General features: G+C 40.0%; 1 protein-coding gene across 4 annotated transcripts in view; it reads right to left on the bottom strand.

Moving 5' to 3' along the window:
• MRTFB (myocardin related transcription factor B) overlaps positions 1 to 24799 on the bottom strand; it is a 211080-nt gene extending 186281 nt beyond the window's left edge. Inside the window, exons 1-3 of one of the 4 annotated variants that reach the window (XM_070460844.1) lie at positions 24762 to 24782; positions 16289 to 16353; positions 176 to 255 (exon numbers count right to left, since the gene is read on the bottom strand). In XM_070460844.1, coding sequence (XP_070316945.1) covers positions 176 to 178 — 3 coding nt within the window. In that variant the 5' untranslated portion in view covers positions 179 to 255; positions 16289 to 16353; positions 24762 to 24782. Of the gene's footprint in view, positions 1 to 175; positions 256 to 16288; positions 16354 to 23783; positions 23969 to 24717 lie in introns of those variants that run through there. The other 3 variants (XM_070460849.1, XM_070460848.1, XM_070460850.1) reach the window with 3 other exon arrangements.
• Positions 24800 to 26185: the final 1386 nt, after the last annotated feature.

Below are 26185 nucleotides of genomic sequence, written 5' to 3'. Positions count from 1 at the left end.
AAGAAAACAAAAAATATAATCAATGAATAATACATCTGACCTTTCACAGAGAAATGGCAAATTAGCACATAAAAAAGTACTCAACACATTAGTCATTAGGAAAATGTAAATTAAAAGCACAATGAGATAATACCACGACATACTTATTAGAATGACTAGAATTAAAAAGACTGACCATATTAACTGCTGACAGAGATGTGGAGTAACTGGAACTCTCATGCACTGATGGTGACAAATGTAAAAGGACATGACAATCTGAAAAACAATTTTATGGTTTTAAAATACTTAAACATAACCTACCATATGATAGAGCCATCCCACTCCTAGGTATCTGCCTAAGAGAAAACAAAGCATATGTCCATAGAAAGACTTGTATATAAACTTTCATATCAGTTTTACTTACATTGTCTATACTGGAGACACCCAAATGACCACCAACAGTAAATACATACACAAATTGTAGAGTATCTATATTTCTCAGGAATAAAGAAAAAAACTGCTGATACACTCAACAACATGAATGAACCTTGAAATAGTTACAGTGGCTTCTTTTAGAAGCCAGGCAAAAACAAGTACAGAGTACATTAAATCCACTTACATAAAACCCTAGAACAGGCAAACTAATCTACAGCAACAGATCAGTGGCTGCATGGAGATATAAGCAGAGGGGTGTGAGGGTGGCATAACCAAGAACACAAACTTTTGCCAGTCATGGATACTTTCAATATTCTTATTGTGGTGATAGTTTCAAGGGTGAATACGTTTGTCAGAACAGATTAAATCGTACACTTTAAACACATGCCATTTACTGCAAGTCAATTATGCCTCAATAAAGCTGGGGAAAAAATAACTGCTTATATTTTACAATATCCATTCTAAATTGCCCCTTTTTCATTAGCATATTGAAAATCTTTCATTGTAGTGAAGCAATTGATATAACTCCCTCAAATACATCTTTTCTTTTGACCTTTACTCTATATAAACACAACTGTAAAAGTAAATTACTATTGGACGGAAAAGTGAACAGACTGGTCTCCCTGGATTACACAGCGGTCTGTTTATTGGCTTCAAACAAAGCCCAAATGTTTAGTTCAACTACCAGTACTGAATGCTTGGTCACTTAATTTTGAAAATATTATAACCACAAGCTAGCCTAGAGCAATTCATTAATTCAAATAAACATTTACTGCACATGTACTCTGTCTGTCATTGTTGTACATTCTGGGTTTCAGGCAGCATGGTCAGCAGCAAATTACAAAGCCATTCTGCATCTAGTCTGTAAGGTTTTAGTCACTGCATTTAAATAATACAACTAAAGAATATCAATGGAAATAGGATGATTCTTCTAATATAAAGTTAAAATAATAAAATGCCAGTGATACGATGAATAAAGAATTATGCACTGACAGCTTAAAATTCCACAACAAAGGTATCTCTTGAAACCTAAGTGAATTCAGGACAAATGTTAAAAAAAAAAAAAAAAAAAAAAAAGTACTTCCATACACAGAGTGGAGCTTGTCATCTCTAAGAGATTCTGCCAGTTTAGAAGTATAAAAAACAGGTAAAAAGTATAAAAAACATGTGAAGAAAAGGTAGCAAGACCCATAATTAATTAATTAACTATCTATAACAACTAGGCAACTTTAAGTAAAGTCCTGGTTAGTATCAGACGAGATACTATGCCACAGCATATTATCTTCTGCTGATTTTAGAGAATTCCATGTCAATTGGACCAAAGATGGTAATTACATCTGATAGAAGATATAAGCTTATTTATTCATCACAAACAAAACTCAATAGGTCCACACCTATTGCCATTAATATATATGACAGGTCACAGCTTATCAAGGGTATCCATTTGAAAATCTATACTATATTTTCTCTTGTGCAGTGGTACTCCTCTTTTAGAATTTTTTAATAAAAGAATCCAATGAACTCCTGCAATGGAAAAAAAAAAAAAATCAATAAATATCCCTTGTTAGAGAAAACTGTTGATGTACTGTGCTTCAGATTCCCTTAGAAACTGTTATTCCTTTCCTAAAAATTTTAAGCTGCCTTTAACTATCATGTTTTCTGTTCTCAATGGAACAATTTTATCAGATGATAAGCTTTTAGTAAATTTTGACTGACAAAATGATTCTGTCACATGTTCTAAATACATCATATCCAAACTTAACATCCACATTAAACACCGCTAATCTCCTAAATATTCAGTCACCAAAGCATTCCAGACCACAAGTTCTGTGAGCATAGTTTGTGAATATTTTCATTCCTGTAGAGAAGCAATAACCATTAAAATGAAAGACGAAAAACCAACCAGCATATTCTGTAATTTTAACTTCTCATTTTTGTTTTTCAGATTTGTAAAAATGAAAATAAAATTTTTTTAAGGTAAAAGGGTAGGAAACATGTCCAAAAAGGAGAGATATTCAACAGCTGAGAGTAAACATGAAGTTCTCGTTATGAAGCTTTTCCAACTCACCTCCAATATTTACTTTAATTAAAAAGGTAAAATGATACCTGTCACAGTGGAGCTCCACTAAAGCTAAGAGCCGAAATCTGTGCTTCTTCACAACACCTCTTCCGTCCACTACTGCCCTCTTGTTAATGTTCGTCACCTAACATCTACTGACGATTTATAACATGCCAGGCGCTGTGCTAACCACTTCAGATGCAGCACTTCCACTTGCCCTCACGGCAATTCTGTGATGAAGCATTTCACAGACTGGTAGAGCATCAATGACCTTAAGAACCTGAACAAGATGACAGAGCTATTCCCCATGATGAACAGAAGAAATCTTAAACTCCTTAGCAGTGAGTCTCCTAGGCCAGGCCCCCACAGGGAACACACCTGTCCGAGAACATGGACTGTGGTAACCATGAGTACTTGGTGTTTATTCTCAGAGTAGTTATTGTTCTCTAATTCACTTTAATCGGACGATAAGTCTTAACATGGAAGAGAGAACAACCCTGTTGACAGGACTAGACATATATGATAATTTCTCTCCCTCACTTTGCCTTTTGGGTACTCTTCATTATCATCATCTTGGCAAGTCAAGCAAAGTCTTTCCTCTAAGATGAAAAGACTGCCTTAGAGCTACAGGGTAGAGCAGCTGCCAGTGTGATTATTACTTCTGACCATGTGTATAGTGGTGTCAAACATTTAAAATTGCACCTGTTTTTCACATAAGTAAATAATACAGTATAAAGTATTAACAGATAGGACATATAGATGAGTAATTGATCCGTCATTCCTTCCCAGACTCGACCTTTCATTCACGACAGCCCGAACAACAGTTTCAAATGGAGCTCCCCAAACCCGAGTGAGGGCCAGTCCAACCTCTACTGCCGTCTGAAGATGAGCTGTTCTAGAAACAAGATTTCATGGACAACACATCTGTAAAAGAAGCCTACAAACTACACACTTCCACCCTTAAGAGCATTTCTGCACACTATTTCACTACTTTTGAGATGCAGAATAAAACTTATTAAATTAAGGTATGACTAACACAGGAGCAAGTGCTGGTTGAAAAGTGTCTGCATTCTCTGTCTAGTGAAAAAGACTGTTTACTGAGAGTATAATCAAGATTCTCAGCTACTTAAACTACAGAAACCACAGCTAAAGCCCATTAGAAATGTCAGTTTACATACAGAGTATGCATATATTATTTAGAATCACCAGTCTTTATAACTTCTAGGCAACACATCTGCCTAAATTCTACACACACTTCAGAGGTGCATTTCAATTGTTTTAAACTTTCCATAATTCAGACAAATCCTTCCTTAATTAGACTAAATCTGGGTAGAGATAAACTATTTGGATGTTCCTCCTTCCACATTATTTAATGCTTTTAAAATTACTTTTCAGCTCAGTCGCTCAGTTGTGTCCAACTCTTTGCGACCCCATAGACTGCAGCATGCCAGGCCTCCCTGTCCATCACCAATTCCCAGAGCTGGCTCAAATTCAGGTCCATCCAGTCAGTGATGCCATCCAACCATCTCATCCTCTGTCATCCCCTTCTCCTCTTGCCTTCAAACTTTCCCAGCATCAGGGTCTTTTCCAATGAGTCAGTTCTTTGCATCAGGTAGCCAAAGTATTGGAGTTTCAGCTTTAGCATCAGTCCTTCCAATGAATATTCAGGGCTGATTTCCTTTAGGATGGACTGGTTGGATCTCCTTGCAGTCCAAGGGACTCTCAAGAGTCTTCTCCAACACCACAGTTCAAAAGCATCAATTCTTTGGCACTCAGCTTTCTTTATAATCCAACTCTCACATCCATACATGACTGCTGGAAAAACCATAGCTTTCATTGTTGGCAAGGTAATGTCTCTGCTTTTTAATATGCTGTCTAGGTTGGTCATACTTTTTCTTCCGAGGAGCAAGCATCTTTTAATTTCATGGTTGCAGTCACCATCTGCAGTGATTTTGGAGCCCCCCAAAATAAAGTCTCTCACTGTTTCCATTGTTTTCCCATTTCTTTGCCATGAAGTGATGGGACCAGATGCCATGATCTTAGTTTTTTGAATGTTGGGTTTTAAGCCAACTTTTTCACTCTCCTCTTTCACTTTCATCATGAATGATATGGTAATAAAATTACATGACAAAGTTATATTAACATATATGATAAAATTATATTAGTCATAAAAAAAAATCCAAGAACTAAGGAGCGGAGATACGGCATCTGTGAAGGCGATGCAGCACAGAAGTAGCCCTGACAAGGCCCAGGCCCAGCTGCGTGAGAGACTCAGGCCTCTTCCCTCAGGGCTGCTGTTCACCCCCATCCATAAGGGCTGCTGACGAACCCTTCTCTGACATCTAGGCTGTGAACTTTTCTATTTTGAATGATGCTACCTCTGAAAAATTAACTAGTAAAGAATGAAGGTAAGAACCTCTTGATAAAAATCATTTCAGAATACAGAATAAGCTAAACTATATTAGAGGGATTTAAAGTTTTTATTCTCCAGGAGCTGATAAGGGGTATCTCCAGAAATCAACCTTCTTTCATTTCAGCTCTGTAACTGATTTCAAAAAGGATACAGTGTGCTGAGGTCTGGGGTCTCAGCATGGAGATTTTCCCATTTATAACTTAACTAGTTTATGCAGGAGTCAAACTCATAATTTTGACTTCATCATTAAGATCTGAAATGTATTCTCTTTCCTAGTCTTGAAGGAGCCTTGGTAAAATTCAGAAGGCACAGAGTCTCAGTCTATCAGATATGTGTTGAAACTATTTGAAAGAATAAGCATTAATCTATAAACCAAAAGAAAATCATCTGTGTCCTATTTTAAACATATATCTTAACAGTAATTTTAAAAGCTGGGATGCTATAATCTATGCAAGCTGAGTTTTTAGAAATGCTCCTTTAAATTAACTTGCTAAAAGACACTTGCCTGCATTGGGAGTCAGGCAAATTTAGTTAAAGTTCTTTGGCGAAAAATTAAATAAACGAATATGGCTCACATCTCTACTAGGAGGGTAAGAAAGGAATCTAGGCAATAAACAAAGACATTTAAAATACATGCAATTTACTATAATATCTTGTCATATGGCAAGGTGGTAGGCTGAGAGCGTTGAGCTCATAAAAGTAATATAATTCTATTTATGCATTAAAATGAAAAAAAAAGCACAAAACCCAAAAAACCATCTTTCCCAAGTGTCAATGTAATATTACTACTCTAGATAAACAAGACCCTATTTTTTCTAATATTTAAATAAAAAAAATTATACCATATGCAAGCTACCTGTGATTTGGTTTTCTTGAATATAGAGGAAAGACAAGAGTTGGCAGAACATTCACCTCAAAATTAAAGGGTAAAAAACCAAAGTCAAATTCCATTTCTAGACTAGTGTTCCAAAAGCTATTAAGAGATAGGAATCAGGAGTCAGATTTCAAGATGCCAAGATCTGAAACCTGCAATTCACTTTTTTTTTCACATAAAAGATGAAAATAAGTTAACATCTGCTATTCAGAAACAAAACTTAGGTCTTGCTATGAACTCAATTCTTACTTTTAAGGTGAACTTCCAGTCCTTTCCATTCACAAATAGGACTTGATTTATTAAGTTCCCTGCTTTGTATCTCCAGAGTTGATCAAAGCACATTTTCTTAGTACAATCTGTATTGTTCCAAGTGTTTTATAAACATCTTTTGTGAGAGCTTACAGGAGTGATCTGAAATCATATCCAAGGTTTCATCCTATGAGTCAGTTATTTTTAAAAGGAAACAGAATCTGTCTTTATCACCTTTATTTCTCTACCTATCACAAATCTAATTTTAGTCATGAAATTTAAAAAACTAATTAGCAGGACTGTCAGTGGATAATTACTGATAATACTTGGCATGGCAAAGAAAAAAGGCATAATTACCTGGACATGAAAATTTCAGGTCTACACAGTATCTGAACTTCTGTAACAGTCCCTTAGCCACTGTGTCCACTACATAGCCCTATATCGATAACTCCCAAATCCATATTTCCTGTCCTCGACTGAGATCCAAACTGTACACTCAGCTGCCTGCTGAACGTGTTCACCTGGATCATTCACATAGATATTCACTGAATACCTGTTATGTGTCAAGTATACTATGCTGGGCTCTGGAAGTTCAGAATGAAGAAAACAAGACAGTTCCTGTCCTCACAAGACTTTTAATTACGAAGAAAGCCAAACCAGTCAAATAATCATAAAAATATGTAACCTGCAAACTGTGATTAGGTCCAGGTCCCAGTCTAAGCTGGTCTAAAACTGAACTCACGGCACTCCGGTGTGCCTGCTCCCTGAACTCGCATTCTCAGATGGCAACGGTGCCATCACAGGCTATCAGAGACACACACGTGGGAGGCACTCTTCCTCCTCAGATCTCCCCCATCTCAGTACTCCTCGAGCAGGTGTGCACGGCTGCCTCTGCCCACAACAACCTTCCTCTTTTTGGGAACTCCCAACATGATGGTGGTAGATAGCTTTCAAAGACCTCCTCCCAGTGCCTGGTGAAGGCACAAAATTCAAAGCCAAGAGAGCTCCTAGGATTTTAAAAATGAGCTGGGCAAGAGGAGCTTTTTCTTCCTCTTGGCAGGAGAGTATGAAGACAGCCCCTGCCCTATGCAGAAGCCCAAGGGCCCAGAGTTGGGAGAAAGAGTACCTGTGATGATAAGACCTCTTCCAATCCCCGAGGTCCCTAGGTTGTTCTGGCATCTGTAGCATTTCATATCTTTTACAACCTTCTCCAAGAACCTTCCAATTAATTCCTCTTTTAACTGGTGGCTCAGAGGTTAAAGCGTCTGCCTGCAATGTGGGAGACCTGGGTTCGATCCCTGCATCAGGAAGATCCCCTGGAGAAGGAAATGGCAACCCACTCCAGTATTCTTGCCTGGAGAATCCCATAGACGGAGGAGCCTGGTGAGCTACAGTTCATGGGGTCACAAAGAGTCAGACACGACTGAGCAACTTCACTCACTTAAGATAGTTTAAACTTAGGAGGATTTCTGTTACTTGTAGCCAGGATTCCTAACTGATAGGTCCTAAACATTTCCAGACTGAGTCTTATCCAACTCTGCCACAAATACCCTAGTTCAGGTCCTCACTGACTCTTACTGGACTAACGCAACAGCCTAATGGGTCTCTGGTCTCCAGTCCTGCCCCCACAGGCAGCATCCATAACACCGGAGCCAGAGTGACTACATCACACTCCCCCTGCTGGAGAGGCTCCAGAATCAACAGGGACAAAATCTGAACTCCTTAGCAGGACACCCCCAGCTCTCTACAATCAATCTCGCGCTGCAGCCACGCACCTGTTACTCCGTGCCTCCCATTTTATGCTTTGACTGAGTGGAATTACCTGGGCTTCAGCTTAGAGAGAGACACACACCCCCTCTCCGCCCAAAGCTGAACTAACTGGTAAGCAGGATATTTTCCTTTCTGAAAACCTGAAGAAAGTAGAGTGGTTTTCTTTAGGTTCACTTCTAGGCATCAAAGTCATCACACCCATTTTTACATTTTATTACACTAAGAATCCTAAGTACCATGGCTACAAAACACCTGGTCTAAACACACGGTGTGCACAGCAGCAAGAAACTGGAGGAGAGAATCAAGACCCCAACAAAAAGTTCTGATTGCCACCCATCTTTTCGGATTGAGCACAACTCTGTGAATATACTGAAATTACTGAGTTGCATGCTTCAAATGGGTGAACTTCGTGGTACATGAATTATATCCCAATAGAGCTGCTTCAAATGTCCACTCTTCAGTGAGGCATTCTCACCCAGATACATGAGAGTACTCCTTCCTCCTTTCCATGGGTCTCCACTGTCTGTGGATGCTTCTAGCTTGGCATGTGAGCTCTAGTTCTTTGAGGATAGAGCCATGGCCTACTCACCTCCGGATCCCCAAGCCTAGTCAAGGGCTTAGTACATACAAAATACTTAAAACGTTCACAGACTGTCCCATGCATTCTGAGCTAGGCAGAACACTGAATGACATTTTTTCTAACTTAAAAAATGCACATTGGGCTTTAGGTTAGGAAACTTGGTCCTCTCACCTTGTATTAGATGAGAATATTTGAAAATATGAAAGATGTTTAAATACCTCTACCCATTGTATAGTTAACAGCTGGTCATTTAATTTTGCAGCAACTTTTAAAATCAGATGTATAGAAATAAGGTGCATTTTTTAACTTGAAGAAAATTTCAAACAGAGGCAAGACTACATAAGCAACCAAAGACAACAGAAGTTGGTCTTCTCAAAAATTAAAAAACTTCTTCAAAGAAGATTTTTTTAAATAGGGAAAAGACAATCCACAGAAAGGGAGGAAAATTTTACAATTCATACCTCTGATAAAGACCTATGTGGAGGGCAGAGGGGTGCATCTAAAATATACAAAGAAATCTAGAATACACAAAAATATTATAAGTCAACAATAAAAAGACAATCCCATTTTTAAAATAGGAAAAGAACATGAATAGGCATTTCTCTAAAAAATATACAAGTGACCAAGAAGCTCATGAAAAGATTTTGAACATCATTAGCCATTAGGGAAAATGCAAATCAAAATTACCACTAGAGACCACTTCACATCCACTGGGATGGTTACTATGAAAAACAAAACAAAAAATAATAAGTGTTGGCTAGGATGGAATCCTCTAACACTGTTGATGGGAACGTAAAATAGTACAGCCACTTTGGAAAACAGTTTGGCAGTCCCTCAAAAAGTTAAATATAGAGTTACCATGAGAGGCAGCAATTCTACTCTTAGGTACACATCCATGAGAAATGATAGCAGATGTCCACCCAAAAAACATAGACATGAATATTCTCAGCAGCATTCGAAATAGTCAAAACCTGGAAACCACCTAAGTGGCCATCAATGGATGAATAAACAAAATGTTATCTATCTATGCAGTAGAATATTATTTAGCAACAAAAAAGAATGAATTCTTATATATGCTATGACACAGACAAACCTCAAAAACATGCTAAGTGAAAGAAGTCAGACACAAAAGGTCACACGTATTGTATAATTCCATTTACATGACATACTCTGAATTCAGAGACACAGAAAGTAGAACGGTGGTTGCCAGAGACTAAAGAGAGGGAAGAATGGGAAGTGACTGCTACTCGGTCTGAGGGATCTTTTCAGGGTGATGAAAGTGTTCTGGAATAAGACTGGGGATCTGTGCATAACTCTGTGAATACAGTAAGATCTACTGAATTTTATGTTTTAAATGGGTGGACTTTATGGTATGTGAATTACATGTCAATAGAGCTATTATGAAAAAAAATTACTACACAAAATCATATAGTGACACCTCTGTGCAGGGGCCTGAATCACTTTGCCTACTACAAGATAACCTGTCATAAACACACATACACACACAAACACACAATCTGTTCAAATGAGGAAATGATTTATTTTCCTACTACCAAATCCCCACAGCGACCAATCATAAAATCAAATTCAAAGTAAAAAGAAGAAAAGAACAAAAGAGCACACAAACTGCAATTTGCTGGCAGGTATAAAATGGAATTAACCAAAAACTGCACAAAGAAAAATGTTTATCAGAACCACTCACTTCCCTTTCATTACACAGAATTAAACATGTCAAAGTCCTTTTTAACTGATGAGAAAATGTGCCAGCTTCTTTATTAACACAGAGCAAGGAAAAACAAGCATTCTCTCCTATAACAAAATTAACATCCCACAGAAGGTCTGTTTGTACTTGGCCGTCATGAACCTTTCATCTCAGAGCACTGCTAAATTAAACAAGCCTATGTTGTATTGAACACAATGAGCCAGACACCTTGGCAGGCTCCTAAACTCCACCAGTTAATGCTGAAGAACATTAGAACCAGAGAGGAGGGTAAGAACGAGGGTGATGGTGCTGATAAAGCGGCTGTTTCTTCGTTCCGCCCAACGTTTCACTAATCGACGATAATGGAACCACTCTAAGAACTGTGACAAGAAAAGCCAGAGAGATCTGGATTCAAGTCACTGTTTTGTTTTTAATGTACTAGCTGAGTGCCAAGTACAAATCTCATAACCAAGCCTTCTATTCTCTAAAACTGGAGTGACTGAATCTAGCCTCTGAGAGTCATTAGAGAACAAAATGAAAGAATACACACCGAAGGTACAGCCCAATGCTCAATATGTACATCCCCACCATAAAAATCCTCACTGCTCTCAACTGTTCAATGCAAATATTGATTCTGGAGCTTGTATCACAACAGAAATAACTGATACCAGTCATTCTTTTCTACCCCAAGGACATCTAAGCAACCAAAAGATCCTATGAAAATTCTCTATTAAATTATTCCCCCTCCCATATAACTGAAAGTAAGAAAGCCATCAATAAAGTCTGCTTTAAATGTATTAAATCAGGGCATGACACAAAGCATTCATTCACCTAAGAGGTATTTAAATGCAATGAACTGAGAGAGACATACCAAGAGAAACACTTACTATTAGAGACAAATGCCTATTTTTCAGTGCAATAATTGGTAACCTTTCCATAAAGATTGATGAAATCTGATTATAATTCCCAAGTGTCAGTAATCAGTTCTTAAGGAAAAAGAAAAAGGAAGTGGGATGGTTTCAAGCACTGCAGAAAAGATGTAGGCGGATACCCCTCCCACTGACAGCTATTAACGTTAACATTTGAGAGATGGCTGCCAGAAGATTCAGACAAAAAAACTTTGTTACATTAAAACAAACTGAAATCTACTTACAACAAAACTTACTGGGTTTAACAGACGCAAACATAACCCGCACCATGAATTAGATGTCCTCTCTGAACAAACAGGCTTTACAGAGGTAAAGCCCATGTGGAATTCCTGCGTCTGTCATGACACCACTACCTCACACTTGCGTGGCGGAGTCTACTTAGAGGGCATCCAGACTCTGCAGTGAGACCGCGGGTCGCAGAGTCGGACAGGACTGAGTGACTGAACTGGAGTGAACTGAGACTCTGCAGGGGGAGATGGCAGACTCCTTCCGCCCAGCTCCAGACCAAGTTCTACCACAGCACAAAGCGTCCAGAGTCTCAAGGGGGACGGGACATACAGAAGCTGGAGAGGCCTCGCCTGGGGAGCTCCACCAAGCACCATGTTCATTACGGAACCTGTAGCCCAAAGCTTCTGTTCTCCACCCCTCTTCCCCAAATTCTCCCCCTGTGACTCTGAATTTAATAAAACCTCTGCGAGGGACTAACTCACTGTAAATGCTACAGAAGGAAGGCCTAGTGCTGCCCTTGCTCGGGAGATGTTCTCTATACCACACATCAGCACTTATTTTGCCCTCCTACTGCAGTTCAGTACTCTCACCCTGACCATGAAACAGTTTCATGTGAATATTCTACCACCACAAATCCTGTATATGAAGACAGAACTTCTCTTCTTTCCAACTTTCCAATCAAATAACCACTTACACTGCCAGTCTAAACTTTAAGCTTCATGCCTAAAATAGGAAGAAACTGTTGCAAATGCATAAAATCCAACCCATTAAGTGCCTAAGAATGTCTTAAAATCTGTTTAAATACAGTATAAAAATTTTTACAAACGCAGCTCAGAGGAGAAATAAATGATAAAGTCTTAAGTTTAATTAAGATGCCAGTTTAACTACTACTAGTAATGCCTCACTTTTCAGAAGTATTTTTAGAATTAGGGTTTTAAAGCACGCAATTAAAGAAAGTTAGTCATCAGTGAAGTGAAAGCTATGATATAAGGAACTTCCTATACTATTGCAGAAAAGAGATATAAGAACATAGAACTTCACTTATTTTAGAAACCAAATACAAGATCATACCACTAGCCACAATAAGATAGAGGATAAAGTCCAGAAAATGTAATTAATTTAGACCCTACTAAATGAAGACTCCATAATTTCCTTTCAAGCCTGCCTAGATTTATTAATAACTTTAGATTTATTAAGGAAGGAGTTGCTAAGAAAGTTAAAGCACAAATAAAAACTGCTAGGGGATTATTTAATAAATTAAAAAAATTTTACATGCAAATAGCTGCTGCTAAAATACTAATTAAAACTAGCACATGCATTCTTTAGAATCCCATACTCCAGTGGAAACAAAGTGTATAAAACAAGAATCCTCAACATTGCCTAAATCTATTAGATAATTGTTCCACTCTCTCTGTTTATTTTGGCTGTGAAAAACTGGTTGTGAGTCAGAAACGCTTAACAGGCAGGATACTGGACAAAGATTTACACATTCTTCTTAATGGCTGCCAATCCATTTCTCTACTTTTACTTTTAACAAATGCTCAACTACACAATTAAAATATACCTCAATTTCTCTCCATTATAATTTACTTTATCCTTGTCTTCAAATAACTGAAAGATATTCCCATCTTTATAATATGAAACATATTGTAAATAGCAGATCAAGTACTTTACCTACTTTATACAGTTACTTTCCCCTCAATAGCAACAAAACAAAAAGCAGATTTAAAACACAGTTGTGTGTATGATTCTGCGAAGAAATTGGACAGAGACCAAATCAACAGTCCAAACAAAACATCACAAAAGGTTATGGTAGCAAATGTCACTATAATTATATACATCTAGATTTAGGTGCATTTAAACATCACAGGCACTAGTTTTCTTCTCCAAGAAATTAAATTTCTTAATTAAAATTGAAGGCACATCTCATTTGCATCTTAATTCTAACTTAATGATGATATTGACCAATCATTAATTCCTACAAAAATGATTTGAATGTCTGCCATGTACATGCCAGGTATCACAGTAGTTGCTGGATGTAAGCTGATGCATAAAACACACTAGGTCCAAGCCTCAACAATGTTAACTTGGAGTGAAAAGAAAAGCAACCACATGAAAGACAATATAAGAAGGTGCATTCTATATCAAGGAAAAAGATGAATTTTAACTGGCTTTCAATTAAGTCAAAAAACAAACAGTAAGTCGATGGCAAAGTACATGTTTGTTTCATGTGAGACCTTTCTTAGGCAACTTTTATTTGAAATAAAATCTGAAACAAACATAAAGTTAGAGTTCATATTCATATCAGAAACTGGAAAAATCCTCTGGACAGATGAAACTCAACATTGGCATTCATATGCATACATGTGAATGCATATTCACCTAACTCAGTAATATCAGATAGTTGCCAATAGTGGAAAATTCTTAAAGAGATGGGAACATAAGACCACCTTACCTGCCTCTTAATAAACCTGTATGCAGGTCAAGAAGCAACAATTAGAACCAGACATGGAACAACAGATTGGTTCAAAATTGGAAAAGGAGTACATCAAGGCTGTGTATTGTCACCTGCTTATTTAACTTATATATGGAGTACATCATGAAATGCTGGGCTGGATCAATCACAAGCTGGAATCAAGACTGCTGGGAGAAAGACCAACAACCTCAGATACGCAGATGATACTACTCTAAGGGCAGAAAGCAAAGAGGAACTGAAGACTCCTGATGAGGGTGAAAGAGGAGAGTGAGAAAGCTGGCTTAAAACTCAACATTCAAAAAACTAAAATCATGGCACCCAGTCCCACCACTTCAGGGCAAACAGATGGAGAAAAAGTGGAAACAGTGGCAGGTTTTATTTTCTTGGCTTCCAAACCACTGTGGATGGTGAGAGCAGCCACAAAATTAAAAGACGCTTGCTCCTTGGGATAAAAAGCCATGACAAACCTAGACAGCATATTAAGAAGCAGAAACATCACTTTGCTGACAAAGGTCCACATAGTCAGAGCTATAGGTTATAAAATAGTCATGAACAGATGTGAGAGTCGGATCATAAAGGCGGAGTGCCAAAGAAGTGATGCTTTTGAACTGTCGTGCTGGAGAAGACTCTTGAGAGCCCCTTGGACAGCAAGAAGATCAAACCAGTCAATCCTAAAGGAAATCAACCCTGAGTACTCATTGGAAAGACTGACGCTGTAGCTGAAGCTCCATTACTTTGGTCACCTGATGTAAAGAGCCAACTCATTAAAAAAGATCCTGATGATGGGAAATACTAAAGGCAGAAGGGGCGACAGAGAATGAGATGGTTGGATGGCATCACCGACTCAATGGACATGAGCTTGAGCAAATTCCAGGAGCTGGTGAAGGACAGGGAAGCCTGGCGTGCTGCAGCCCATGGGATCACAAAGAGTCGGACACAACTTAGTGACTGAACAACAACAATTTTAAAATATTTATAATGAATTAATCAGAGTAATGGGGCTTCCCTGATAGCTCAGCTGGTAAAGAATCCACCTGCAATGCAGGAGACCCTGGTTCGATTCCTGAGTCAGGAAGATCCCCTGGAGAAGGGATAGGCTACCCATTCCAGTACTCTGGCCTGGGTCAAAGAGTCGGACACGACTGAGTGACTTTCACTTTCAATCAGGGTAATAGACCTAAAAACAAAAACTCAACATATTTCAACATTTTCATCACATTTAAAGTCAAAGAGTGTCTCACATACACACAAGAATCACATGCATGTTTTTAATAAGGAAATTCTTTATGTAAGTAAGGCAATTAGATGAAAGAGGTCTTTAAACATGAAAGGTTTACTCTAGTCAGAAACCCTGCTATCTCGCTTCCTGGTGGCTCAATGGCACAGAATCCACCTGCTAGTGCAGGAGACACAGGTCCAGTCCCCGATCTGGGAAGGTAACACAGGCCGCAACTGCCGAAGTCCATGCTCCTGGAGCCAGTGCCCCACAAGACACGCCACTGCACGAACAGCCTGCACACCGCAGTGACGAGCAGCCCCTGCTAGAAAAGCCCGAGTGCGGCAACGCAGATCCAGCAGAGCCCAAACTAAACAAATACAATTAAAAACAAAAGGCCCCGCTACCTCACAAAGACACCATTTTCCCCTCCTATTGGACGGGTAAGCATTAAGCACATGAACAAGACTCAGTGTGGATAAGGACATGAAAAACAGGACTCTGGTGAACTTCAGCTGGGGAGGGGTCTTTATTTACAGAGGGCAGTTTAGCCACAAGCACCTACATTTAAAACGCGTATCATCTATGACCCAATAGGTATACTTCAAAGAAGATAAATGAACAAGCATATAATGATGTAGGTACAGGGTTGTTCGACACACTATTATCCACTAGAAACCATCTAAACAGTCATCAAATGAATGACTCAGTTAAAGTAAAAGTCTCTAAATAATTGAATATCGTCAGTAAAATGATTATATGATTATACACGTCTTTTACAATTCATGTGTAGAGATATATAAAATATACTCTTGCATTAAATAAAAGACCAATTTACTAAAAGATCTGTATGTAAATACTTCTATATTCATAAATTTCTAAATGGAGTTTCATCAAAATAATAATGGCAGTCATTTCTGGGTGGCAGGAGGTAGGTGTCATTGATGGAAATTTTTTTCTCATTACTGCAAGAAAATAAACAACACATTTTCATTTAAGGAAATGAAGTGTTGCAATCTCACCAAGTAGCTTCAAATCCCTACTTTAAAATCAAAAGTTTTCAATGAACATTGCAAGTGTGTATAATCACCAAAAAGCTCACAGATTTCCACCTGTGGGATCTCCTTCTCAGCACCAGGCTTTAAAACAATGAGATAACGGAAATTTATTAAAGATTTAAGTCAAAGAAGTAAGGGAGCCAAACGACTTTAATCAGAAGCCCACATTTCTGGCAACCACCTTAAGAACCCCAGGTTCTATCAACTGACACACTCCTAAAACAACAATCTCCCTCTTGTAATCTTCAGAAAGCAGGTAACAGAGAAACTTTTTTACATAAGAGACGTTTTCTTTAAAAAAAATTAAATCATAAACTTACCTCAGTAAAAATGTTTAATTATTTTCCTGTCTCACATTCTCTTTCTTAGCACCTTTACTGGGAACCTAGAGGGAAAAAAAGTTAAAATTACTTTTTATTGAACATCTACGGCATGCCAGGCAGGGTAGTCAGAGAAGGTCTCTCGGAGAACACCAAGTCTGAGAGAAATCAGAATGAATAAAATAGAAGTTACTAAAATGGGAAGATTGGGCAGAAAAGTGAGCAGGTTCAAGCGGAATTGAATAACTTTCCCTAAATGGTTCAAGAACCTACACCTAACGGTAGTCAACCTCACAGCAGGTGAAAAGCTGGGTGGCTAGATTAAGAACACCTGCCTGAGCCTCCGCGCTACCACTTCCCTGCCTGTCTGCTCTGGAGCAAGTCCATAAACCCATGTGCCTCGGTTTCCCCAAGTGCCTAATAACAGGACTCAACTCCTAAGCCGGCTGAAGGTTATGAAAGATAATCTACATCACGGACTTTAAAAGTTTCTGGAACACAGTAAAATGTTTGATGATTGTTAGTTTTCACTTTTATTATTACTTGTTCTTACATAATAAATCCATTTACCTCTCACCACCTCTATCACCACATTATTACTATAATTATTGAAAAATGGCATAATCCTTATCTTCAACATTCTTACAATGTACTGGGTGACAGAAGAATTACCCAGGCATATGACACAAGGCAGGTTCAGTTCAGTCGCTCAGTCGTGTCTGACTCTTTGCAACCCCATGGACTGCAGCACACCGGGCTTCCCTGTCCTTCACCAACTCCCGGAGCCTGCTCAAACTCCTGTCCATCGAGTCAAAGAAAGATCTAAATCAATTATTCATTTATTTAAAAACATCTGACTATCTGCTCTTTCCCAGGTGTCCTGCATTCTTTGGTGGACATGACAGTTTCTCTCCTCACAGCTTCCAGTCTACCAAGGCTAAGCTACAGGACAGACGGGCGACACGAGGAGACAGATCCTGCTTTTTATTGGGTGCGGGGCAGCACGCATTTGAAGTGGCAGAATTAGGTAGCAGAACATCCTAAGTGGAAGGGATGGCACGATAGGAAACTCAGGGCCTTTGGGGAAGGTATGCAGTCTCTGGTCGGGGAGTATCCGAAAGGGCAACCAGCAGCAAGGTCAGAAAGAGAGGCAGGAGGGGCCTCAAATGCTGGGTTGAGTTTGTTCTTTTCTCAAGGACACGGATTATCCTGCTTGGGGTGAATCACAGCTTACTTTTAATTTCAAGTCTGGTATTGCTTCATTACTTTTCTTTACAATGTCTTTCTCTTTTACAGGTGAGAGGGGAAAGAGGAAGAAGCAAAAGAGAACAGCAACCTCAATCCATGCTGCTGTTGGCAGTGACGGTGGTAGAAGCGGCACTAAGTGATGAATTTCACATTCTTCTTAATTCTCCAAACATTCTTACCAAGCCAGAATTGTTCCTTTTACTAATTAGGAAACCCAGGCTCAGAGGAGTCAAACAGATCCCCAGATGTCCACTGAGCTCATAAATGCAGCTATAGAATTTAACTACAAGCCTGACTTCCAAGGCTTTCTTTCTCTTCAGGCAAAAAAAGTATAAGGTAGTCTGCAGAATTTAATGCTCGTTAAAAACTAATTAGAATTTCAAGGTATATCACCTTCTATACTTACACAAAAATAAATAGCTTTCATACAATCAAAACCACTTAGAAAAGATAAAGACTTCACTTATAAAACATACATATATGTATATATAGGTATACATATAAATATGAAATGAAAATGAAAGTTAGTCACTCAGTCGTGTCTGACTCTTAGTGATCCTATGGACTGTAGTCCACTGGGCTCCTCAGTCCATGGACTTCTCCAGGCAAGAATATTGGAGTGGGTTGCCATTTCCTTCTCCAATACACATAAATATACACACATATAATAAATTTAATAAGAAATGGGAAAAACCTGTATGAGAAAAATTTGTGCTCTAGGAGTCAGGAGTAAAACCAAACAAATGAAAAAAACATGATGGTCTTGGAATGGAAAATTCAATATCAGAAAGATATCAATTCTCCCTATGTTAGTTTATAAATTTAACATGATCTCAATTTTTTTAAAGTGTGTTTTTCTTTTCCGGAACTGACAAATGATTCTAAAGTTCACATGGAAAAATAAACAAGCAAGAATGGCCAGGAAAGTGAAGGGCAACAGGACAAACTAGTTTTACAAGGCATTAAGACGTTTTATAAATCCAATAATGTGTACTTGTGGAGTAGAAAGACTTAATGGAAGCGACCAGAAAGCCCAGAGAGGTCTCCCAAAATATCTGGAAATCTGGAATATAATGAAGGTGTACTCTATTCTGAAACAAATGGCTAAAAATTAGTGGCAGCCATATGAATGAAGCTGAATCTATATATCACCCCTGAATACTAGAATAAATTCTAAATGGATCAAAGATTTAAGCGTAAAAATGAAACCATAAAGGGAAAAAAAATCCTTAAAGAAAAGAAACATGGGTGAAATCCAAATTCTTGGAGGCCTTTTCAAGACTCAAAAAATCCATAAAATATTAACTGCTTAAAATTTAAAGAAAAAGCTTTAAAGCCTTCTCTATACCAAAATATATTAAAGTAAACTTTTGAAAAATGACAAGCTTGAGGAAATTGCAATTCGCATCAGAGAGGCCTGATTTAATTTATAAATTCCTAGAAATTGTTAAGAAAAAAAGTAATTCAAAAGAAAAATGTGCAAAGGGCATGAACAAATAGTTCATAGAAAAGAAACAGCCGTTAAGCATGTGAAAAGATGCTCAGTCTCCTTCATAATCAAAGTAATGCACATTAAAACCACAATGAGTTACTCTGAACCTTATCGGACTGATACAAATCCAAAGGCTGGTAATCAGCCTATTACAAGAGGCTGTGGAGACAGATACCTGCAAGGGTTCAAAATGGTACAACCCTGAAGGAGGGCAGCATTTATCCAAATGTACAAACACACTGCTCACGGACCCAGCAATCCCACTTCTGGAAAGGTATCCCACAGACAGACTTCACATATATGAACTGACATGTGTACAAGGTTATTCACCACAGGGTGTGACTGCAAGACTGGAAAACATTCAACTATCTATCCATCAACAGGGGTTAATTTCAATAAACTATGGCACAGGCCACACAATGGTATATCCTGCATCTGTTAATAAATGTTTTCTATATATTAATGTGGAAAGATGCTAAAGGTACACTATTGAAAAAGAAGCCAGGGTCAGAATAATTTATGTAGCATACTACATATAAAAGAAGTGGGTATATACAGTGTACTGGTATTTGCTTGTATCTACACAAAGAAACAACAGACGTCTATAGGAAACAAATAGAAAACGTTCTCTATGGCTGGAGATAGCATGTTAAACCAAAACAAAACTGGAAATTAGACTCCTCAAAATAGATTTTTTTCCTTTTTGAATCACATGAACATTTTATATATACAAAAAGAATTTTAAAGTGTTAAAAATGTATTTCATAGGAGAAAGAGAAAGAGAACTACTTATCATCTAGAGCCAAAATCCAACACACATTAAAAGGGAATGCTTTCCTAAATTAGGAGTTTAACAGATACACACGTTTATACATAAGATAAACAAGGACCTACTGTATAGCACAGGAAACCATATTCAGTATCTTATAATAACCTAAAATGGAAAAGAATCTGAAAAAGAATACACGTGTGGGTGTGTATATATGTGTGTATGTGTATATATATATATGTGTGTATGTGTGTATATGTGTATATATATGTGTATATGTGTATATGTATGTGTATATATATATGTGTGTGTATATATGCGTGTGTATATATATGTATGTATGTATGTGTGTATATGTATGTGTGTACATATACATAAGTATGTATGTATGTATATGTGTGTATATGTATGTGTGTATGTATATATGTGTATGTGTGTATGTGTGTGTATATGTGTGTGTATATATACATACGTATGTATGTGTGTAAAACTGAATCACTTCGCTGTACACCTGAAACTAACACAACATTGTAAAGCAACTATATTCCAATTTAAAAAATAAATAAAAATAAAAGAATTTTTCTATGAATTAGATGTTAACAAGCAAATTTAGTGTGACCATCACTAAAAATCACACAAGACAATGTTTAAGTTTTTCTTTAATCAAGCTAAAACACATCATAGTCATCTCTAAAAGCACTACTTGGGGGACAAGAAATCAGAATTGAAGAAGTACAACGAGGATGCTTTCGCCTAGTGGTTCTCAAAGTATGGTCCCCAGGCCAGCAGCATCAGCATTATCTGAGAACCTGTTAAAAGTGCAAATTCTCAAAACCCAGTCCAGACCCACTGAATCAGAAACTCTGTGAGTGGTAGGGAGCAGTTTTGGGGAGAAGCACTCCAGTCTGAGAGTCAGTGATCTGGCCAAGTGCTCCTTACACATCTTCATGCATCACTAGAGGAGAATCTTATTAAAAAGCAGATTCTGGTTCAGTAGTCTGGGGTGAGCCCCAGAGCTGGCATTTCAAACAAGCTCCAGGAGGCTGCTAGTGTGCAGCTGGTTGAGGGAGCACACTTACAAAGAAAAGCTCAAATCCACCTCGAAGAAGGTATGCAGTCTTCAGTGGTTGAGTTTCCTATGAAACCGGCCCTCAGTGGAGTCCTTACACAGATTTCTAGGCTGGGGGACACCACGTAGCCTCCCATATAAATAGTCGTTAACACAGAATAAATACATTCAGTGAAAAAAGTGAAAGTTGCTCAGTCGTGTCCACCTCTTTGCGACCCCACAGACTGTAGCCTGTCATCCTCCTCTGATCATGGAATTCTCCAGGCAAGAATACTGGAGTGGGTTGCCATTCCCTTCTCCAGGGCATCTTCCTGACCCAGGGATTGAACCCAGGTCTCCTGCATTGCAGACAGATTTTTTACCATCTGAGCTACTACATCTTATTAAAATAACAGTGAATTGTTGAAATTCAACTTAAGGATGTCTCATTTGAGACAACTTTCATTTATAAGTGGACCGAGGAATCTTTCAGAATGGGGGAAAAAAAAAGAAGGCATATTCATACATCTGCCTGGTTATACTGTCTGATTACCTTTACTAAAAACACTAGCCACACCATCTTCTCTCCATGAAAAATGATCAGGTAGTTTGTTTCCTTCTAAACATATTTTCAAATGGTTCTTATACTTACAAACACTGATTCTCCATTTGCTTTACATGGGGGAGAAATGTTTATAGGAATCTTCCAAGTAAAGAATTCTAATTTAGATGGAAGAACCTGGAACTGGTATGTATCAGGATTTTGCAAGTCATTCTTTGGACAAAGTTTTTGGTGTTAAACATTAATCAATGTGCTGAAATTTCTACATATCCCTATCTCACTGCATCTAAGATGCCATCATTTCCATACACACTATTATTCTGTAACACTAAGAAAGAACAAAAGCTGACAATTAAACCATGACACGTCAATTTTAAGACAGTAGTCTATCTCAGACATGCATCTTAAAAATCAGTGAAATGGCTTAATTACAAATCTCAGAGATATGTACATAATAAATTATGCATTTTCATCTATAGAGGCATAGATTTTTGTTCACTCAACAATTTGTCCCCATACCTAAACAGTGGAAAACTTTCAACATCCACATAATATGACTTGGTTCATTTTTGTACAGGAGTATTTTTAAAAAGGTAGTGATTTAAAAAACAAAAAAGGAGTGACCTCTTTTTACCCTGAAACATGATACTGCTTGCGCAAAGTAATAAAAATTAATCATTCTTAATTTGGATAATTTTCGCGTAGAGAAGTATTCAATGTATCTATCTCTAGGCAATTTAAAATACATCCTTCTATTCTGACAAGAACCTTACTTACATGTTTGTTTCCACAGCACCTTTCAAAAGTAACAAGCAAATGAATAACAAACATCTTACAGTAGTCACTTTATCTATCCAACAGAAAGGAAAAATAAACTTCCTTTGTGGATTTAACAAAAGTTGAACAAATTCATCATGTTACACTATAGCTGTGTAATAGTTGGAGTTGAACTATCTTAACTCAATTTGCATTTTCCCCAAGGCAGTAAGACTAACGCAGTTTCAAATGAAATCAGAATTTCTAATAAATCCTATCAGGAGCACAGAGGACAACGTAACTATAGTTCATTTTAATTTTCACTCTTGTTCAATATGCATTGATCAAATTCTCTAACACGGATATTAGTAAGCAGAAAGAAAGAATGGCTTCCCCAATGATTCAACAGTAAAGAATCCGCTTGCAATACAGGAGCTACAAGAGACACGGGTTGGATCCCTGGGTAGGGAAGATCTCCTGGAAGAGGGTATGCCTACCCACTCCAGTATTCTTGCCTGGAGAATCCCATGGACAGAGGAGCCTGGCGGGCTACAGTTCATAGAGTCGCAAAGAGTCGGATATGACTGAAGCTACTTAACACATGCAGAAAGAACAGGGAAAAAAATGTTCCCAACAAACATTTGTTTGTCAGTTAAATCCTGCCCCCTTCCCTGCTGTAACTCAGTCTACAATTTAGAGTCACTTTCAAGGGAGCTAGTCCTTGCGACATGTGCGGCCCTCTGACATGATTAGTTATCAAAGTGACTGGCATTTACAGCTTGGGAGCCAAGATGCTCGAACTTCTCACAATGCGTGGGCTAGATCTGCATAACAAAGATTTAGCCTGGTCCTGAGACTTTTCAATGACCAGCCAGATTAGTCACCTTAACTGGCTTTACTTCAGAACACAGCACTAAATACTTTACAAGAAATTATGGAAAAAACCCTAGTAATTTAAGAGAAGGTAGCTAAAGTGAAGCAAGTTGAGACTGAATGACTAGGGTCTGAAAATGAGTGACTATTTCCACACACCACACATTAACTCAACATATAACTGCAGTGTCACAACAATGAGCTTATCTACACTATGTGAGATACTGCTACCGAATCAAACAAAAACCCTTCAATCTAGCCAATATTTTATTCATTATCAGAGAGAAGCAGTAGGAATCCAGCATGGTGCCTCAAAGCGGCAGTATTTCAAAGCTTGCGGCACAAAAGATGCCCTACAATGTTGTTTGAAAGTCTGGCATTTAAGAAAGGGCTATATTAGTATTATTTATATGTTGACTGAGATGGTCCGTACTTTCTCTAGTCCTGTTACTCCTAACTCAATCTAGGCATGTATCTTCATAATCATAAATAAGTTATTCCAACACTTAAGGTGTCCTCCACTCCCGTGTCTACCTAAACCTCTAATCTTTCCTTTCCTTGTATGAAACAGCTCCTGACATTTTTACCTCTCTTCAACCCAAGCTTATTCACTAGAAGCAGGTAGGAGCAGTCCAGTCCAAGGCACAGCAGTAAAGTGCGAGACGTGATGTGGCAATGCATGTCATGTATTGTTCTTTTATTTCTAACATTTAAATCGGAGCATCACAGTGGTTTTCAATTACGTACGTAGGCAGCTTTTATTTCTGATGAATTTCATTGGCGCTGTAAAGGGGGCTTTATAAACAGTTGCTGCGAAGGGGAGGGGCCTTGGTTCTGACAAAGTTGAGCACCACTGCTCCAAAGTGTGGAATCACGTGCTGTACAACAACAAAAAAAGTTTCCCTTGCTTAAAGCAAGCCCTGGGCTCCAATATTCTACTTCCATTCGATCGGACATCCCACCCCAGACACACACCGCTGCTTTTAAGCCCACTTTTGCCCTCACGCAGGGCCAAAGAAAAGTTTTTGTTCATTTTGGATACAGGGACCCTTTGGGGAAGCTGACAAAGGCCGAAGACTCTCCCCCAAGAAACTCCAGTGCCAAGCTGCATTCAATTAGGAGGGGGGGTGGGGGCAGACACACCCTCTGCAGCTCAATCGGGACCTGAGGAGAATTCGAGCCCTAAAACTCCGCGAGTGGGGGCGGGGAGAAGGATGGGAGGCAAGGACGGGGCGGGGCGCTGGAGTCGCCGTGCCCGGGTGTGAACCCCGACTCCACCGCGTCCCAGCGGCGTGACCCTGGGCAGGGCGCTTCACCTCTGCGTGCAGCCCCGAGCGGAACCGCCTAAGTGCGGGCAGACGGTTAAGGCTCACTGAACACTGTTGCCGGCCCCGGCAGCGCCGCGTCCTCCAGCGCCAACGCGCCGCCGGGAGAAACGGCGGCGCGTCCCGCGGTCGCAGCCGCGAGCGGACGCGGGCTGCGAGGGGACTGGCCCGACAGTCCCGCGGCCCCGGCCAGGCCGCCCCGCCCCGCCGCGCCGCGCCCGCTCGGGTCCCGGGACAGCGCGGACCGGGCGACTCCACTGCAGCCGCGGGGCCGACTGAGGCGGCCGCCCAGAACGCGGGCCACCCGCCCGCCCGGCCGGCTCCCCTGCCTGGCCCTCGGCCTCCGCCGCTCTCACCCGCTCCTCAGCCCCAACGGCAACCACCGCCGCCCGCAGCTCACCTCCCGGGCCGCCGCCGCCGCCGCTACCGCCGCCGCGCGCGATCTCGCGAGACTTCGCTCCCCTCCGCGCTTCCCCGCCCTCCCCGCGCCGCGAGCGGACCCCGGCCTGGAAACGGCTGGACGCCTTCATCAGGAGCAGCCCCCTCGCCTCGGGGTTAAGTCTAGGCGGGCTCGCGACCCCGCGTCCTGGTCCCTGCGCCCGTCCCGCCCACTTCCGTGAAGGTGAAGGGTTAAATGCCAGGTGCGGGTCGGCCGCCTCATTCTCACCTGGCCGGCCGGGTGCGCGTGCGCATGCGCGCGCCCGCGGCCCTGGACCTTCGAGCCCTTGTAAAAGTTCTGAGCACAGTGACAACAGTGATCCCTTCAGCCAGTCTTGGAATGCTTCCTGGGTGCCGAGTACTTCTAAAACTTCCTGGGTCCTCACAAGTTCCACCAAGAAGTGGCTATTACCATCCTCTCCTTTCCAGAGGCGAAAGAACGGAGGCTTGGCCAGGTTCAAGAACTACCGCTGGGTCACGCAGCTAGGAGTGGGCATCCGGGGTCGTCTGTTGCTTAAACCGAAGCCCCGATTTCCCGCCTCCATGACGATCCCCAGGCCCTGTCCCTGTTCCTTCTTCCGCTGAGGGCGCCAAATCTCAGCCCTTCTTTACTTCCCTCCCACGGTTCACGCGCTCCTAGGAGGGCAGTTGCTACAGTCCTTCTGGTTTTATAGAGCTGCGGTCAGCAAAACGCTTCTCCCTCATTACCCGAACTTCCTAAGGCCTTCCTGTGCCAGACCGTGTCTCTTTAGACTGGTGGCGTTTTGATGATAGCACGGTAGGATGGGACACAAGACATAGAACCAGAATGTATTTACATGGATGTTAGGGGGCTCCGAGGAGGGTGTGACTTCTTCCTGGGGATAAAATCTTAACCTTATAGAATTGTTTCTAATAAACGACGGGCTAGCAGTTATTGAGGGCATTTCAAGGTCACTACCAATATTCTTCCTAGTCAAGTCATAGGAAAATGGAGACTCAAGGAGATGAAGAAATTGGCTCGTCTCCACTGTAAGATGAGGTTTGAACCTGAGTTTGAGTCCAGAACCCAGTACTGCCTCTCACTAAAGTCTCATGAGCTAGCATGTCTGGGACAACAAGCTGTTGTAAAATCTGTTGTAAAAAACAGCTTGTCGTAAAAAACAAGCTGCTGAAAGCCTTGGAGGTTCTAGCTATTCCTTTATCTTGCATGAGGGTCTGCAGGGGCTTGCCCAGCCCATCTGACAGTCAAATCCATCTCAGCAAACGCTGTCCTGCAGACCCTGCAAGCCTGCCCAGTCCCTCTAGAAATAACACTGCCTGCCAGACGTTATAAATACCTTCCAGGTTCAAACATCACCAAATCCACCTGATGAATGAAATGAATGAAAGAGAGAAAGGGAAATC

The sequence above is a fragment of the Odocoileus virginianus genome, chromosome 33 (assembly GCF_023699985.2).
Source record: "Odocoileus virginianus isolate 20LAN1187 ecotype Illinois chromosome 33, Ovbor_1.2, whole genome shotgun sequence".
Lineage (NCBI taxonomy): Eukaryota > Metazoa > Chordata > Mammalia > Artiodactyla > Cervidae > Odocoileus > Odocoileus virginianus.
This window is presented reverse-complemented; position numbering and strand designations above follow the sequence as displayed.